This window comes from Fusarium poae, chromosome 4 (assembly GCF_019609905.1).
Source record: "Fusarium poae strain DAOMC 252244 chromosome 4, whole genome shotgun sequence".
Taxonomy (NCBI): domain Eukaryota; kingdom Fungi; phylum Ascomycota; class Sordariomycetes; order Hypocreales; family Nectriaceae; genus Fusarium; species Fusarium poae.
In genome coordinates, this window is record NC_058402.1 from 2,471,896 (window position 1) to 2,489,379 (window position 17,484).

Sequence of the window (17,484 nt, forward strand, 5' to 3'; positions counted from 1 at the left end):
AACAAAAACGCTAAAAACTTCAAACAAGATCCCCCCAATATTGGGTACAGCACAACCCTCCTGGACGATATTCTCCTCAAAAATGCAATGGGGTATACCAAGCAATAAATAAAGAAAAGGAAGAAGTGCAAGCTGAAAGGTTTTACTCGCTTGGGAGTTATCGATGGACATGCTCGTCTGAAAGCTTGGTTTGATTGCACATCTGAAAACCGCTAGGCTACTCTGGAGAAACGCCAGCGTTCGGAGCAACCAGATCGTGCAACAAAGACGAAAGACGAAAATCGTAAGGGCATGACGTCGTAAATTGGCACTTGCTGAGTATGTGTAGCCACGTACTCTATCATGACGGACAGCCCGATAAATAATCGAATCGGCCTGATTCAAGTAGCATTGCTGCGAACCGGTCAGTCAGGCCGAAGTAAGATGTAGGCCAGAGCATGCTCGAAATTGTGAGAATGCCTGTCGTATATCGATTAATCGCTGGACAGCTTCGCATCGACAGTAGTTATGACGCAAGTATGCCCGCGGCATTTAGCGGGCACTGAGCAATTCTGAACCTCAAAAGCCGAGGGGCGATAGAGGCATGATTGGCGATAACGGTCGAATATCGCTCGAGCGACTTTCTAACTCGTGATCGTTGTTGGTGTTGGCATTCAAGGTGGCTGGGGCAGACGAGTTGGTCGAGGTGACGCTTCCGCTCGAGGGGGATATCTGGAGCTGTTTTTTCTTCAGCTTTGAGCTCTGATTGCCTGGGCTATGGCGGTCTGACTGTTTGCTGCTCCCTGAGGAGGAAAGATGTTGCCGATCATCCTCCGACTCTTCTTGCGGTCTTGGCTTTGTCGGTTCAGCTAAACCTCGTGGCGGAGGCTGATCAAAGATCACGTATTCCTCCTCGATGAATTTGGCCTCATTCTTGCAACCTCTCCAGCAATCACGCCAGTCGCATACCAAGAATTTGAAGCAAAATGCGTCAATCTTCATACACGGCTGAAAGCAGATGCAAAGGTTCCTAAAATCCATCTTGTTTTTGTCTGAATGAGCCAAGAGAAGACTAAGGTGGCATGTGATGGCAAAGAGCAGATAATAATTGAAAGGGGAGAGGTTTGAGAGCTCTTCAATGAGAAGCTCGGGGACTTCTTCCGAACCTGCGCACTCCTTTGCAATTCGATCTTGTGCCGCTTTTGGGAACAGCTCGTCGGGGAGCTCTCGCAGCCATGCCTTGAGCATCGAGCCAATGATGTTGATATCATATAAGTCACGCTCATTGAAAAGATTCACATCATACTCTGTTCTGAGTCAGCAAAAATCTTCAAGGTTAGTAGCGATGTAATTAGCACTTACGCTCATCAAATTTGCGTTGCCACTTCTTGATCTGAGGGCCGCTGCCTGGAACACGGTAAAGACCTTCAACTTCACATCCCTTATAGTTCAGGTAGTCGATGGCTCTCCATGGAAAGGCGGGCATCCAGAATTCCGTTTTGTCTCTTGAGTCCTCAAGTCGCTTCGAAATTCGTGTCAATCGTGTTTGTTCAACTAGCGGTAAGTTGATAACCTTGAGCTGATAGTGCTCGTCATCCAGAGCGTCCTTATCTTCTCGACCACCTCGCCCACTCTTGAAGAAACGGTCGCTCAGCATACCAGCGGCGCGAGTTCCCGAGCTCTTCAAGCCATTAAAAAAAGAGCCCCCGTTCTCGTTTAGAGAGGATGGCTGGGTTTTTGGTTCCTTATTTTGTTGTGCTCTTCTTGTTGAAGATATCTCTCGCGGCGCACGGTCCTCAGATCGATTGCGGACTGTAGAATTCATCATGTCTCGAAGTGACCGATCACTGCCTTGGTTTCCGGCTTTGTATGGTACAGAATTAAGATGCAGTTGAGGTTCGTTGCCCTGGCGAGGGGCAGTAACGGATTTCAGCTCAGGACTGCCGTCTTCCTTGTCGCGATTGGACCGGCTGCGATTCAAAATGCCAAAAGGCTTAGATCTGCCTTTCCTCACTGAAGAGTGTGGTGAAGCAGCCTCGTAGTCGCCAGCTGATGATAACGACAAGTCGCTTCGTAAAGGATCGGCAGAGTTAGGTTTATGAAGAGTGTGATCGGGGTACGCGGAATCGGATTTCTCTACACGGTGTCAGTAGTTAGCCATGACTTCAATATGTGTGCTATGGCTAAAGGATAATAGATCGTCCCAACCCCAGGCTTGGCTCCTTGCTCACGTACCTCCTTGTCTCGGTCGATTAGTTCCGTCACTACCCCTCGACGTTACCTGTGCTCTCGTCTCTGTATGTTTGCGACGGTGGGCATAGGGCTGAGATTGGTTGGAAGGCTTGGATTGTTTGTTAAAGTTGAAGAAACCGTTCTTGGAACTCTTCTTCTGTCCACCCGAGGTAGGTGGCCGAGGTTGGGACTGTGGCGGAGTTGCAGTTGTCGCGGGCGGGTCGGGGAGTCGCTCTTCTAACGTAGATGAGATGGAAGGGTAAGTCGAAGGGTCCTCGCGCGTATGTCGTAAGAGTGGCCGTGAAGTGGACTCTTCTCTGCTGCTCCGTTCGGTCGATGCTGCGGATGTCGATGGTCGTTGTGCAGTCGTGGGCGCTGATGATGATGCTGGTGTAGACGATGAGGGCGACGATTCTCCTTCTATGGTTGCAGCTGCCAATGCTGCAGTCGTGTGTGATAAGTTCTTGTTCTTTTGCTTTCCAGCCTGGCTCCTCAAGGGTGAGAATCGACTGTGGAAAGGAGAGGAGCGGGGAGAACGGGGCGATTTGGACTCGACTGGCGATGCACCCGGGGAAACGGTTTCAGCAGTCAGCGGGCTGTCTTTGTTGCGTATAGCAGCGTCGGGATCGGATTGGGCTTGGGCTTGAGTTTGGGGCAAAGACTGAGACGAAAGTGCCAGCGGCTGTGGTGCCGCCTTACGACCCATTTCGAATTCTGCCTATTCACGGCGCAGTCTCAGTCTCAGTCGCAATCGCAGTCGCGGAGGCAAAGGCACTGTAGACGCGGGCCCTGCTTCGCAAGCTCCCACTGCCACGGTGGGCGAAACGGGAGGGGGTCCAAACAGCGGGCCAGGGGGAGGGAGGGAGGGAGTGGTCTGCTGTGGATGGATGGATGGATGTTGTGTTTTGCTCTGAGCCGATCTTGTTGCGGGTCGCAGGATCAGAGGTGACGGGAAATCCAGCCTGAAAGGGCAGGCTTGGAAGAAGGAGTAAAAGAAGTCACAAACAGACAGTTTAACAGTGTAGCAAGGAATGGAGTCGGGAAATTTGATAATCGGAGGCTCGCTGGAGCAGTAGAGAAAGAGGTGGGCGCGTTGACGTTCCGTTCGCAGTGTTGGCGTTGGTACTGTACCGGTGCTGGTATGGTTGGTAGGTAGGTATGGACTGTATTACAGGTAACGGAGCCGTTGAGGTACCAGTGCCAGGGGTACCCGACACTCAATGCATGGGGTAACTTATTAAGGTAGAGAGACCAGGTCCAGTTGACGGATATAGAACAAAGCAAAAATTTATAGGGTGGAAGAAGAATGAAGCTCAGTTCAACATGCCGTCTTCGAAATACCTGATAAAGGAAAAGTCTCGTGGCCTCGAATCGGCCGCCTTGCCTACTACCTACCTATCCCCGCTGTGCTCTGCGCTGTACATCATGGTGCGGTGTGGTGCTGTGCGTGCTATGCAGTGCGGTGCAGTCCATGTTGACCTGGCTAGAGGCTCCAGTTATGATCCGTATGATCATATTAGGTAGGTAGGTAGTCCATAATATTAGTAGTTAACAACACTGCAGTCATGGAATCAGTCAATGCCCGATGGTAGGGCCATTCTCGTAGGCAACAGAAAATATGGCCTTCAAGTTTGAAGTGCAAAAATAAACAGCCCAATAGTCTGGTCGAAATAGCCGGAAACTAGCTTATAGTACTTTCGTCTCTCAATCTTCCGGCTGCCAACGTTTCTGATACCTTGAGGCCAATGCTAATGCCGGTGATATGTGCCAAAATTTCCGAAACCAAACCCCCAAAGGCCCAGAGCAAATCAGAGCTGGCTACACAACAGTCGGTGGCCCCGAAAGTTGTTCCCAATTGACTGGATAGCAGTTTATGCTGCTGACCGCTTTCTGTTGATGCCACACATGCGATGCGGCGGGCGGGGCGCCTCTATTCACAGGTTAAGCTACCTACTAACATACAGTGTTGTCAAGTGTCAGAGTAGACTTAGCTACCTACCTACCTATCCACTAACATGGCAGGTCAATGTGCTAATATTCGCCAGTGCGCAGCTGATGATGTCTCAGGGCTTGGAAATATCCCAAAGAAGCAAGGGACAGGATGTGGAACGTTGCACGAAAGATCAGGAACAAGGGACGAACAAAGACAAATTCTTGGCGCTCCTTGACTAGGGGTTCAATTGTGAGGGGAATTCGGCAGTGGTGGCATCCAATCTCCAAACCCACCTACCTATCTGTGCCCGATGATGGATGTTCTGGCAGATTCTGATCCAGGCACAGGCACAGGCACGACACCTTAACTTAGTAGATTAGTACCTACCCAGGTACCTGTCGGTGGACCTACTGATGTACGTAGTTGTTTATGGATGGGTGCTAATGTTAGTAGCACGGGTGACTTTCCACTACTGGTCAACTCCAGTCCAACCAAAGCCATTGAATACTATTTGAATCGGGCGTTGCGCGTCTCGGGTTACGTACGTGGGCTTACTTACATACAAACAGCCCGTAAATATGTAAGTATCATGTCGGCGTATGAGGCTGAAACCAGCTACTACTACACACACACACACACACACACAAAAGTGATAAAACTGGCTCTCGAGGAAACGGAAACCCGATTCGATGGCCCTCGATTCCAGTCTACCGTACGGATACCGCGATGAGTCCGTCCTGACAACCCAACCACAACCCAATTTGCAGGCTAGAGAAACTGTGGATGCAGACAATATCTTCCTTGGCATGTACTATTACCAATGTAAACAATACGGAACGTTGAGTCGATTCTGCCCCGCTGCAGCAAATTGGCAGATTGGGCGTCAACAAAGGGGGTTACTGTCCTTCATCAGCGTGCCTTGTAAACTTAGATTCGTTCCTTCATTTTCATCCTACGAAAAAGGCCAGGTTTTGCAGTGGCTGGGTGGCTATAGGATTCGTGTACCTGAATGCTAAGAAATAGTAAGGAACCTCGATATGAAACTAGGTTGAGAGAACCCATGCATCTTTAATCTACTCGATACCAGACGGTTGAGTCTCGAACGGAAGAATAAAATTATTTATCGGCCATACGTCCCTGTTTACTCTATAATTACTAAGACGAGGTATGATATCCATATGAACAAGTATCGCAGCAACATGACCCTAAGTCAAAAATATGTCGCTCTTTTGGAGCTCAAATCCAATGCCTGAATGACCAACATGAGTGGCGTTTAGATTGCCCCTTGTCGAGGGGCCATACCATGTAAGTGTAAGCTCTAACTACTGTCTGCTTAATGTCAAATTTCGATTAATACCACGATGGTTAGTAGCGGCTTTCTCTTGCGAGATGAGTCTGGTGAGGCCTCAGCAGCTATATCAAGTTTTGCAGAATACATACGAGGCCTTATGATGGAATCAACCACAATTATAACACTGTTTATTGCGCGTCCTCATCTATGCATCATTCAACTGTTCCATAAAAAGTTTGATACCCAACGCCAGCCATCGACCGGATGCTTCCGAATATGAAATCACGTAGCCAAGACTTGACAAGCATCCAACCCTTGTAAGGATCCCCCTGCCACTCAGGAGCATAGGGACTTGCGTGTTGAGATGAAACGTAGTGCAATGGATCAATATTCGTCTCATGTGTTGCCAATGATATCATCCTTTGCTGCTTCAGCCTTATCCGAGCATACAATCGAGATAGCTTTCAGAACCATCTTACTAAGCTCTTGTCCTGTCACAAAGTCCACTTCGATAGAATATTAGATTTTCGATCTGACACGTTATAGAATAGCATAGTAATTCATCATCTCGAAAAGTGCACGTGGGCCGTGTATGCCATATATACGTATATGTATCTCTTGAATAAAATGCGGGATCAACTGCCACTGGCTCCTATTCCAATGTCGAACACAAGTTCACAAACTCAACAATTTCCTTGTTGAACTTTTTCGGTTCTTCATAAAACAACCAATGTCCAGACTCAAATACTGATGACCGTGCAAGGCCTGGTTTCGATGTTTCCACCCGCTTCACAGTCTCGAGCATCCCCTCAAGTGGGAAGCAGCTTGATCGTCTACCAGCCATAACTAAGGTGGGAACTGTGATCATTTCGATAGCTTCGCGGTGATCGTAACGAGTATGATCTGCCAGCAGTCGCGCCAACCAGCTTTGGTCGCAACGAGCACTGATCTCTGTGAAAAAGGTTTCGTCCTTCGCCTGTTGCTCTGCTGAGACCATGTCCTCGTCTCTGGGGGCGTGTCGATAACCTAAACATCCCAATGCCAGATCCAGATGCGCCGCCTTGGAATCGTGGATCCAACTGTACTGTGCCGATTGCATCGTCTTTTCGTCGTAGCATCCGGTATGTGCCTTGGTGTGATCCCACTCATCAAACGCCAACCGATCTTGTAGGGGTGCCTGATCAACAAATACGAGTCCAGCAAAATCGCTACATCCAAACAATTCAACGTATGTCCAGAGGACTGCAGCACCAATGGAGCATCCGACAGGAACGAGGCTGACGTCGGGCGCTGACTTGCGAATGTGTGCGACAAGGCCAGCAAGATCAACTGCCAGTCGAGCAACGTGATATCCTCCGCGAGTTCGGTCAGAATCCCCATGACCACGCATATCAGGGGCTACGACCCAGTGATTCTCACTCAGAGACGTGAAATTGCGGACAAAGTAGTCGCTAGAACCGCTGAAACCATGCATGAGCAATACACATTTCTTAGGTGCCGCCTCCACTGTATCAGTCAGTGGTATAGACGTCTTAAAGACAATCTTGCAGCCATCATTAGTGATGAAAGACTCCTGTTGCATGTTTCCTGTTCGGCCTGTCGCTTCTCTCCTTTGTTTGGTTCTCAACGTGTAGGTGATATTGAAGGAGGGATATCTGAGTTACTTGTGTGGAGTGTTCCACCTCGAGACTTAAAACTAGTGCTGGGTAAATATCAGCGTGTAATCACTTATAATTTCGATGATCTCCAAATTATTACAATTATAAATCTATGCCCCAATTAATATAATCATATACCAGTGTTTATGCTACATACTAAAACTACTGATCTTTATACGGTAATAGTACTGATCATCATCTTGGCTGGTGAACCCCATTCTAACATCAACAACTCTAAACTATAAAAGAAAAATAAAGGCTCCAATACTTCTCTCATATCCTTTGTGTATATGGTATTATTCTCAAAATCCAACGTCCACCTAGATTCTGTAGACAAAGCATCACATCACTCGTTATTGTTAAAACATTGTGCATGTGTTGGGTGCTCAAGGGTAGGCACTGGTTCCCGTTGGTTTGGCCAGGCAACAAACGACGCTTACGTAAAGACCCGCTTGTAAAAAAATCTCTATGTCAACCCCAACTCTTTCATCAATTTCAGTTTATCTTCTGACAACATGGCCCAAGCCGGAACAGACTGCGAAGTGCCGGAGCTCATTGTCGACGCTCATGTGAAGTACGTCCAAAGCTTGGATACGAGGAAAGATGAGCTGGACTACTGGCTTACCGAGCACCTGCGACTCAACGGCCTGTATTGGGGATTAAATGCTCTCTATCTGCTTCGTCGGCCGGATGCTCTTCCACGACAAGATGTCATCGATTTTATTCTCTCCTGTCAGCATGAAAACGGTGGATTTGGTGCAGCGCCAGGTCACGACGCCCATATGCTTTCCACAGTAAGTGCTGTGCAGATCCTCGCCATGACGGATGCTTTCGACCAGCTGGAAACCAAAGGCAAAGGCAAAGGCAAAGAACAGGTCGGCAAGTGTAGGTGTCTTTTAAGGGTCCGCAGTGCTTTCGATGCACCAACTGACTACATACAGTCATAGCAGGGCTGCAGAACCAGGAAACCGGCACCTTTGCTGGAGATGAATGGGGCGAAGAGGATACCCGCTTCCTGTACGGTGCTTTCAATGCCCTGTCACTGCTCGACCTCTTGTCTCTGATAGACGTTGATGGAGCTGTCTCTCACATCACTGCCTGTGCCAACTTTGATGGTGGTTATGGAACTGGTCCCGGTGCGGAGTCGCATTCAGGCCAAATCTTCACCTGTGTCGCAGCGCTTGCAATTGTCGGGCGCCTGGATCTTGTGGACAAAGAGAAACTCGGCCGATGGCTGAGCGAGAGACAAGTCCCTTGCGGCGGCCTTAACGGTCGACCTGAAAAAGACGAGGATGTTTGCTACAGCTGGTGGGTGTTGAGTAGCCTTGCCATAATTGAGCGTACCCACTGGATCGATCGCGATGCATTGATCGCCTTCATTCTGAAATGTCAAGACACTCAGATGGGTGGTATTTCCGATCGACCTGGCAACATGGTCGATGTTTGGCATACCCAGTTCGGTTTGTGCGGCTTGAGCCTTTTGGGCTATCCGGATCTCGAGGCAGTCGATCCAGTGTATTGCATGCCAAAGACCATAACAAAGAGACTTCTTGGTTAATTGTTACAATTTTACATGTGGTGCCTTCTTATCGCTTTTCGCAATGGTGTTAGCCACCAACCACCCTCTGACCATTCTTAGCACATGCTTACGACATTGTTCAGTGATAGCACGTGTATATGGTTGAGGGAAGAGGAAACTGTTGGTTTTTTCAGGGACATCGCTTGTTACCCCGTGGTGTTAGTCCCGTGAAGTCCTTCAGACATTTATATCTCACATACCTACGCATGACACTCATCGATGGGTGTATTATGGCAACAGGAATCAACACTGGACTGTTACATAGATAGTCATTCATTATACTCAATAAATGCTATTTTGACAAGCATACCACTATTAATTCATTTGGTATCCATCAATCCGTTGGTGCATTCTTTTGTTCTCAAGAGGTTCAAACGTCGTCCCCTTTCCCAGCTACAAACGCGCATTCTCACACAGAAGACCAAACCCAGCCAGGTACGTGGTTAATTGGGCCCTTGGTTTAAACCGAAAAAAAAAGAAGAAGAAGAAGAAGAAGAGAAACATAACTACGACTGGCAGAAGCATAATTTATCGTTTGTTATTACACACGATGTATCATCTCCTGCACTATCCGCACCTTGCTGCAGCGCAACGCGCACCTCCTTTAAAGTAGGCACCTGTTTTTCAATACAAGCTTGAACTGAGATAATACCTACCTCTTATACTTTTACGACAATTCTTATCATTATTTTGTTGTTTCAATAACAAGAACCGGTATCGAAGGAATGTACTTGCCTGCCGAAGTATGCTGTCCTGAGGCCCCTGAGGTTGTCGGTGGTGCCTGCCTGATCCTGCTGGTTCCTTCCTCCTGGACGTCAGGTCTGGTACGCAGCCCCTCTTTCTTCCCTCATTTTTCTGATCTACCCCAGACTTTGGGTCTTTCCATCCATCTTGAATTCCTCTCCACCTCTGACGAAATTGTTCAAGGATATCATCCTATCCGCATCCAGCGACTGTTCCTTCTACGAACATCCTTTTAGTTTCTCCACGACAACTCCTGCAGCCCTTCGTCAGGTCAAAGTGACCTGCATCGTCAAACCTGGTGCCTCGCGTTCCATGACGAAGCATATTGGAGGAATTGGTAGCCATTCAGCTGCTTCGGGCGCTCCTCCTTCTGTGGTAAGCCAACAAGCACTCTCTCTTATTCCTCTAGGCAAGCACCATCCGCGCTCACCTCCAATCTCACTAAGAGCTGGCGTTGTCGTTGGGCTTGGAATAGGAGACAAAATATCTGTACCTGGATTAATTCAATTGCACTGCCTGCACATTCCGCCTTGGAGCCATCCGCATTTCTGACTGCTGAGTAGGTATCTACTATTAGGTGCCATCTACAGTAACTGCCCATTCATTGAAGGTTACTCAAAAAGACAGGAAATTTCAAGTTTGAGGCCGGATAGAACTGGATATTACATTTGAAATCTCCAACGAATTTCACATGGCCTACTGAGGACTTCCACTCTAGCTTCAAGTGTCATACCGGCTCCTAGATCCCCACACCAGGAGACATGATCTGTCTGTAGATTGGTTTCAAGGCCGTATCTCATCAAACGGACAAGGCTACCTGTTGTACCTGAAGTTGTGATTTGGACGCAGTCTGCTCCGAGAGATGACCTTCCAAACGAACGAAGCCGATTACCTCTATTGAACCTCTCCCGAGTCAGCAGTTCGTGACAACGAGGTATCCGAAGAAGGCTGCAGCCATTGTGCAAATCCAATCATCGGTGCACCAATCAGGGATAGCTGAACGTTAGTCCTCAGTCGAACTCCGAACCAAGCCCTTCAAACTTCTGTTCTACTCTTCCCGGCCGCCACGTCTTTTGTGCTCGATTATTTCTTATGATACACGTTCAAACAGCTGTGGACGATTCAAAGACAAAGAGAAGGAAACGATCGCAAAAGTAATTGCCTTGAAGGGGGACGCAAGTATGGCTCGAGGCAGGAAGCAAACCAAACCGACTCTGGTAAGTACCTTCCCATGCAAACCATTCCGTGCCCTTGCTCTTTTACTTTCTCTTGCTGTACTCCGAGGACTTGACTTGTACATGACCTGCTATTTTCGATTGACAGTTCGTATCGACCTTGGACTTGACCCTTTGCCCTTACTACCTATACACTGCCCTCATCTTGACTTGGCTAGCACCCCTTCCCCGTTCGCCCGTGCCCGAATAGAAGAGCGACACTTGGCCGTTGATTCCGCGCTCAGGAATCTGTTACAACTACAGTATATACCTGTCTGGCCAACGAAGCCATGCATCTAGTCATGAATGATCGAGAAGTTGCTAACCAGTGCATTTTAAATCTAGGTCATGGCCCCCCCAACACTGCCAGGGGACAACCTGGCCAGCTCTTCAAACCGGCCAATTCCACTCTCTTGCTTCGTTTGCCCCGAGACCCCACGGTTTTCAGACGTATCACACCTTCTCACACATATTGCATCCAAGGGCCATCTACATCATGAAACCCAAACAAAGCTCAAGGCCCATCAAGATATCACCGCTGCGGTAAAACTTCAACGTTATGAGGATTAGTACTCCCAGAACGGCATTGAAGGGCTTCTTGTTGAGCGAATGAGGGCAAAGCAGTTGAAGGAGGAGGCTCGCATCAGACGCAATCAGGAATACCAATTCGCGCCGTCAGAAAAGGTTGTACTGCGTCGTTCACATTAGAAGGAGACTTGGTGCTGACATCCACTAGTTAAACAAGCAGAAGATGAAGCAGGAGATGTCGATGAGCCCAGCAATCAAGCTCGAAGGTGACGAACTCATCAGCGATTTCCCACTGTTCCCGGGATTTCTTGATATCGGACCGGATAGCAACATTCAAGACGAATTTGTTTTGGGAAACGACACGATGTTATTGAAGGGCCAAGTGTGGCCAGGAATGGGAAAGATGGATCTTGCCGACGACGAGACGAGAAAAGCCCGAAACCAAAAGAAACCCAAGTCTGTCATTGATAGAATGAAGAAAGCGTCTGAGTGCATCGAGCCTACCCAGGTTGTAATGAGCTCGAAATTTGAGGTAGAAAGGACAAGGGACGTTTACGACGACACTTCATCTCCTATTCCTGGCCAGGAGGAATCAGTATGTGCAACCAAACTCAGGACTTTCAATTACTAATTTCACCAGACACCACCCAAAAAAGTCCCAAAGCCCAAGCGAAAGAAGGCAATACCTCTTGCAGAAATATCTGGAAATGTTCCAAAGCAGCGACGAAGGACTATCCGTGGCCAGAAGTCTAATGCTGGGAAGTCAACGCGCTCCAAGAAGGAACTGGAGCTTCATGAAAAGTCTGAAGCATTGCCATCGCCAAAACGGAACAGCGATATCCAGGATATATTCCGCGACGATGTTATACGAACAGGTAAGTTTCTCACCATGGAGAAACGATTCCTATTAATGCGCAATTCAGCTTCTATCAGTGAGCCTCCGCTTCCTCTGAATCACAGCACCCAAGGGTAATATCACACAGAGCCTCGGCGTATCACAATGTTGACTTGAGAACTAGACTAGAGCACCGTAACAAACACGGGACTCGGAGCTTGAATGGATTCTTTCACTCAAATATCGTCTCCCCGACTCCGCAAGCGAGGGATCTAGCATCTCGTCACCTTCAATGCAGGGAAATACCTAGTTCGCTTCGACCCGACTCTTTCCCTCCAGGTATGTTGAGTCGATGCAGGGAGCATGCAGTTGATAATATATGTGCTCACACACATTTAGGTTCTTTCAGCCATGCTGAAGTTTCCTATGCGATGAAAGATGCTACAATCTATAATGCTTCATCAAGACTTCCCTTTGTTCCCACAGACTATAGTCAATTTCGAGAATCAGGCTCAGACCACTTGCGCACGGCAGCAAACTACGGTTTTCAGTTGAAACTAGAGGAATATCCGGGATCACATACCGGAGACCCAACACAGGGAACGAACAGCCCATATATTGGCATGACTGGAACTAATCCTCTTTTCTCGAACGACCGGCCATTTCTGAATTCGTACAACCAGAGAGCTCTGAGTGCAGCATTCTCCCCTCTGTCATTTCCCCCTGTCAACCAACATCCAGACCATTCACACACTGGGCGAGATACAAAGCAACAAACGCACATGTGTGGGACTACGGAAGCGAGTGGCCTCGGTGGAGAGCAAGAATTGAATTTCAACGGTTCATGGAGCCTGCATGATACCGACAACGACATGGATTTTGCCCACGGATTAGCGATGGATGATCAGCAGACCTGAACAAAAGACTTGGAAATCGCCCCAAAGACAACCAACGACTCATTCTATCCTCCGATAGCACAGGAGTGACCGATCCCACTTGCTAATCGGATCCTGAATCTAAACGAATCATTATATCAGAGCACAATTATGCACTGGTTCCTGGTCTCAAAAACTGTTGGCGACCTATTCAGTGTAAGAAGCTCCCCACCACAGCCTTCAATCCATAGAACTAACTGGCTGACCTTTCGCAGAACACTTAGATCGCACGCACATCATATACGGCGCTTGATCCCGGAATCCGACAATTAAAAGTTTTTGGTATCATATCCTTCCTTTTGACCGATTATAAGAAAACAGCAAGGGCAGAGAAACAATTAGGAGTTTCGTTGGACCTGGGACAAGGTGCAACGGTGCTCTATGAATATGGGAATTTTAAGTCTTACCGGGATATAAGGTGTTATGAATGAAGAATAAACAGGGATACTTTGGCGTCTGGAGCGATGGGCATATCATTCGACATTGGTGTCATGGGAAGTGAAAACAAGGACCATTTTTAGCATTTTATGAGAACAACGCGTTTTAAGATTATGAAGTCCAACTCAACCATTGGACCGTGAAAACAGTGAATATTACAAGTGCAGTATACATCATAGTTGCTCGATACTCGATACAAGCTGATCGAGATGATCGGTTCTGTCATCCATCATCTCAGACAGGGCACGGCAAACACCCCTCAAGCGCCGCATCTTCATTTCTTGCTCAATTTGACTCGACTTCAGAGCAGCAACATCAATCACTTTCTTAGGAATACGCGCGAGTCTCGCGACGTTCAAGCCGTAGGAGCGATGGGCAACGCCCTCGCCGACTTCGTACAAGAACGTGACCTCCTCCTCCCCATCATCCCCTTTCTCTGCCTTGAATTTCATGTGAACATTCTTGATGCCGTCAAGACCTTCGGCGACCCGCGCCAGGTTTTGATAATGTGTAATGAAGAGTGTTAGGCACTGTGTCTCGGTAACGACATGCTCCAGCACGGCTTGGGCAATAGCGGCGCCGTCATGAGTGCTAGTGCCTCGGCCCAACTCATCGAGAATTACAAGGCTTCGGGGACCGGCAGAGCGTAAAATGCGCGCTGTTTCGGAGACCTCGACCATGAAGGTAGATTCACCGGCAAAGAGGTTATCGCGGGCACCTGTTCGGGTATGGATGGCGTCACAGAGAGTGAGAGACAGTGAGTCTGCTGGAACATACGAGCCGATCTGTGAAAGAAGAACAATGAGGGCCAGAGCGCGAACGAAAGAGGATTTACCACCCATATTGGGACCGGTGATGAGGTGGGCAAGAGGCGAAGGGTGAGCGAGGGTAGTGGAGAAAGGAATATATCCGCCCTCCAGAGTATGCTCCGCGATGGCGTGGCGGCCATTGGTAATGGAAATGGTAGGGTCGGTCGAGGAAGGGAGAAAAGATGGGCGAGAATAGCCTGGCTGTGCGGCGACTTTTGATAGAGAGAGGATACAGTCGAGTGTTGCGAGAGCGGATACAGCGTCACGGAGGGGTTGATAGTCGGACGCAATAGAAGCGAGTAGATCCTTGAAAGCTTTATCACATGCGGCAGCCAGGGCCTCACGATGCTGATCGCGTTCAGTAATGAAGCGAAGGACTTCAGGGGTATGGAACCGCGATAACTTTTTTGTACCGGAGATCTTGGCCCAAGAAGCTGGAACATGTTTAATGTCGGCATTGGGAACCTCGATCAGAAATTCTATGCCGGCAACGGTGACATAGTCAACCATTTTCTTCTTGATCTTTTCAGCGGCAACAGCACGATGGCCGTCTAGTTCGTGCTCAACATGAGCGATGCCAAGCTGGTGATCTTGCATATCCTCCGTTTGGAACTCATCACGGAAGAACCCGTACTTGTCGTCTTTGTGTGCAGCTACAAGGTTGATGCGTTCCAGGTAAGAAACGACCGTGTCGAGGATCTGCGGCAGAGCACAGATAGCGTCGCTGAGAAGGGAGGAACTGAAGGGGACATCGGAGGGGCTTTTGACCGTAGAGTAGTAGTTCGCTACTCTCTGTAAAGCTTGTAAGACAGAGAGGAGTTCGGGACGAGTGCATTTGCCATAATATATGCGAATGAGGCTACGTTCAAGATCGGTCTTGGTGTTTGCCAAAAGCGATTCCAGCTGGGACACGGGAGTAGTTGATTGCTTGTTGAGAAGCTCATCAACAGCGTTTAGACGAGCCTCAAGAAGTTCCTGGTCAAGCAAAGGGCGCCCTACCCATTTCCGAAGTAGACGTTGACCTGGACGAGTGAGAGTCTTGTCGAGAGCCCAGAACAGACTGCCTTTCTCGGAATGGTCTGTAGAGTTGCGGTAGACCTCGAGACTTTCGAGTGTAGTGCCATTGATGAGCATATGTGATCGGGTACTAAAGCTTTGGAAGTATTTGGTCAGGTCGAAAATGTGCTCAAGGCCGTATTCTTGGAGATGGCTGATCATGGCTGAGAGGCAGATAGTAACAGGCTCGGGCAGTTTTAAGACCTTGTCGAGAAGGGCGGCAGCATTTTCGTCCTGAGCATTGTCTTGAAGCTTGTCGGCGTAGAATTGGGTGACGTGAGAGTAAGCCTCAGCTGCCATGGCTTTCTCCTTGGGCACGCGTTCGACTCGACTCCTGTCGCCAAAGACATTGGTACTGCTACCCGATAGATGCTGCACGAGCTTGTCGGTGCCTTTGGTCAGATCTCCTACAATCAAGAACTCGCAGGGGGAAATGTGTAACAGTCGAGTCTCGATCTCACTCCGCATGAAACCATCCTCGAAATGATCGTATATGATATCTCCGGTCGCAGGCTGGACAGCGATTATACCAACGTCGACTTTTTCGTCAGTACCCGATCCCTTGGCCTTGGACTCGGTAATGCATAACAAGTAGCCACCAGAAGGCGCCCCAGAGCCGCCGCTCTGGTCAAGCTCACCATTCTCATCAATGTATGTTCCTTTTGTGTAGAGATTGGTGAGCTTGCGGACAAATGGCGTGTTACGGTTGTCGCCAGCCTTCTTCAATGCAGCGGTCTCAATCTGACGAACAACGCCAACCTTGTGTCCGGCAGCTACCAAGCGCTTCGCATGTACAGGAAGGCGATGGACTGGAATACTCGCCGAAGCGAAGCGATCTATGTGCGCTTCCGAAGGGTCTGTAAAAGGTTAGGGATTTATCTTAGTCTGGTGCAAGAAAACTTACGCTCATCATAACGCATTTTCCCGGGAATACAAACGATGCTCAATTCCTTGGCTGCAATGCGCGCATCTTCGCCAAAGAACCTGAACTTGTAGCCGACTTCAACAATGAGAACAGTATCCATGTGCTTTCTTTTGATCTCCAGAAATTGAATTTCCATAGGCGTCAGTTTGGCTGTTTTGGACCCCTTCTTTTTTGTCTTTGCTGGTGCTGGAGTATCCTCTTCAGCTCCGTCGGCATCGGCATCTTCGTCTTCACCCACTGGCGCCGTGTCTTGGATATTACGGCGCGATACTAGTGCGTCGGGGTGACCAAGTTTCTTGACAAACTTTCTGTGCAGTTCTTGGTGCTGTCGTCTCTCTTCTGCGTCTTCGTCTTCATCTTGCTTGGACCCTGCGTTTGTGTCGTCGTCTTGGGTATTTCGCACACTCGAGCCGTCATATCGATATCGTTCTGTGCGTGCTCCTACGGTTTCTTGTTCTCCGGTTTTTGATTTAGAGAAGAAAGTGCTTGTCTCTGGGTCTTTGGTAGTATCATCGGCTCGAGCTCTCTTGGAAGCATGTTTTGGTTCTTGATTTTCCTTTTCTGTATCCTCTATTGTTCGTTTCCTGGACGGTGATCCGTTGGCATCTTTGCTGGGTGATTGCGATTTGGCTGCTTGTGCTCGACTCTGCTTTTCGAAGATTGCGGCTAGCCCGTTTACTGTCTTTGGTGTAAAAAAGGATGTGAGGGTCTGTTGTTTCTTCTCGCTCGGTTTAGGAGTAGGAGCCATAGTGAGAGCCGGATTCGGTGAGTTTCGATGGCGATTTCTATGGCAAACGATGGCCACACTTGATATTCCTTAATTTGAATTGAAATTAGAGGTGGTGACGTTGAGAAAACGCGTCTTGGTTGTAGACGCGTTGAGTGGCTGATAGAAAGACCCACTTGAGCTTTATCAGATGCATGGGTAAAGTCAAAAAGTTGCTGTATTATCTTAGTATGTTAGTAGGTAGGTAGTCTAGGTCATCTACCTCTACTTCGTTTGGGCTTGATTTTGTCATTGTCTGCAAGGGCATTCAATATGAAGTCATCATGGTTTCAACATGGAGGGTTGTTGGCCCTCCACACTGTTAATAGGTACCAGTGCCAAGGGACGAACTTGGAGACGCTAGAATCGATCGTCTTTGCTGATAGATTGTATTGTTGACATGAACCCACACCCTGGTCGAGCACGAACCTGCCCCGGCAACATACGTTACCTTGTGGCCCGGGATACAGTTTATTATGAGTTTCAAAATTGTTCTACAGCTTGATGAATCCGTTGGCTCAACTGTGCCGGCACTTACAAGACATGATTGATCATGTCATCT

At 48.4% G+C, this 17,484-nt stretch overlaps 5 protein-coding genes across 5 annotated transcripts; 2 read left to right on the top strand and 3 right to left on the bottom strand.

The window, feature by feature from the left end:
- Window positions 1-653: 653 nt before the first annotated feature.
- FPOAC1_010874 (uncharacterized protein) lies at window positions 654-2,917 on the bottom strand (the record flags this gene model as incomplete). Its single annotated transcript, XM_044855262.1, has 4 exons — window positions 654-717; window positions 770-1,286; window positions 1,342-2,115; window positions 2,215-2,917. The coding sequence occupies 4 exons, from the start codon at window positions 2,915-2,917 to the stop codon at window positions 654-656; spliced, it is 2,058 nt and encodes a 685-aa protein (XP_044702575.1).
- A 3,170-nt stretch (window positions 2,918-6,087) lies between these two features.
- On the bottom strand, window positions 6,088-7,017 carry FPOAC1_010875 (uncharacterized protein; the record flags this gene model as incomplete). The annotated part of the gene is made up of 1 exon (XM_044855263.1): window positions 6,088-7,017. The coding sequence occupies one exon, from the start codon at window positions 7,015-7,017 to the stop codon at window positions 6,088-6,090; it is 930 nt and encodes a 309-aa protein (XP_044702576.1).
- A 591-nt stretch (window positions 7,018-7,608) lies between these two features.
- Window positions 7,609-9,652, top strand: FPOAC1_010876 (uncharacterized protein; the record flags this gene model as incomplete). Its single annotated transcript, XM_044855264.1, has 3 exons — window positions 7,609-7,978; window positions 8,035-8,608; window positions 9,382-9,652. The coding sequence occupies 3 exons, from the start codon at window positions 7,609-7,611 to the stop codon at window positions 9,650-9,652; spliced, it is 1,215 nt and encodes a 404-aa protein (XP_044702577.1).
- A 1,326-nt stretch (window positions 9,653-10,978) lies between these two features.
- FPOAC1_010877 (uncharacterized protein) lies at window positions 10,979-12,910 on the top strand (the record flags this gene model as incomplete). The annotated part of the gene is made up of 7 exons (XM_044855265.1): window positions 10,979-11,173; window positions 11,210-11,317; window positions 11,367-11,753; window positions 11,799-12,033; window positions 12,082-12,127; window positions 12,178-12,332; window positions 12,393-12,910. 7 exons carry the CDS (start codon window positions 10,979-10,981, stop codon window positions 12,908-12,910), a joined length of 1,644 nt encoding a protein of 547 aa, XP_044702578.1.
- A 629-nt stretch (window positions 12,911-13,539) lies between these two features.
- On the bottom strand, window positions 13,540-16,904 carry MSH3 (Mismatch repair protein msh3; the record flags this gene model as incomplete). The annotated part of the gene is made up of 2 exons (XM_044855266.1): window positions 13,540-16,088; window positions 16,136-16,904. 2 exons carry the CDS (start codon window positions 16,902-16,904, stop codon window positions 13,540-13,542), a joined length of 3,318 nt encoding a protein of 1,105 aa, XP_044702579.1.
- Between the last annotated feature and the right edge of the window lie 580 nt (window positions 16,905-17,484).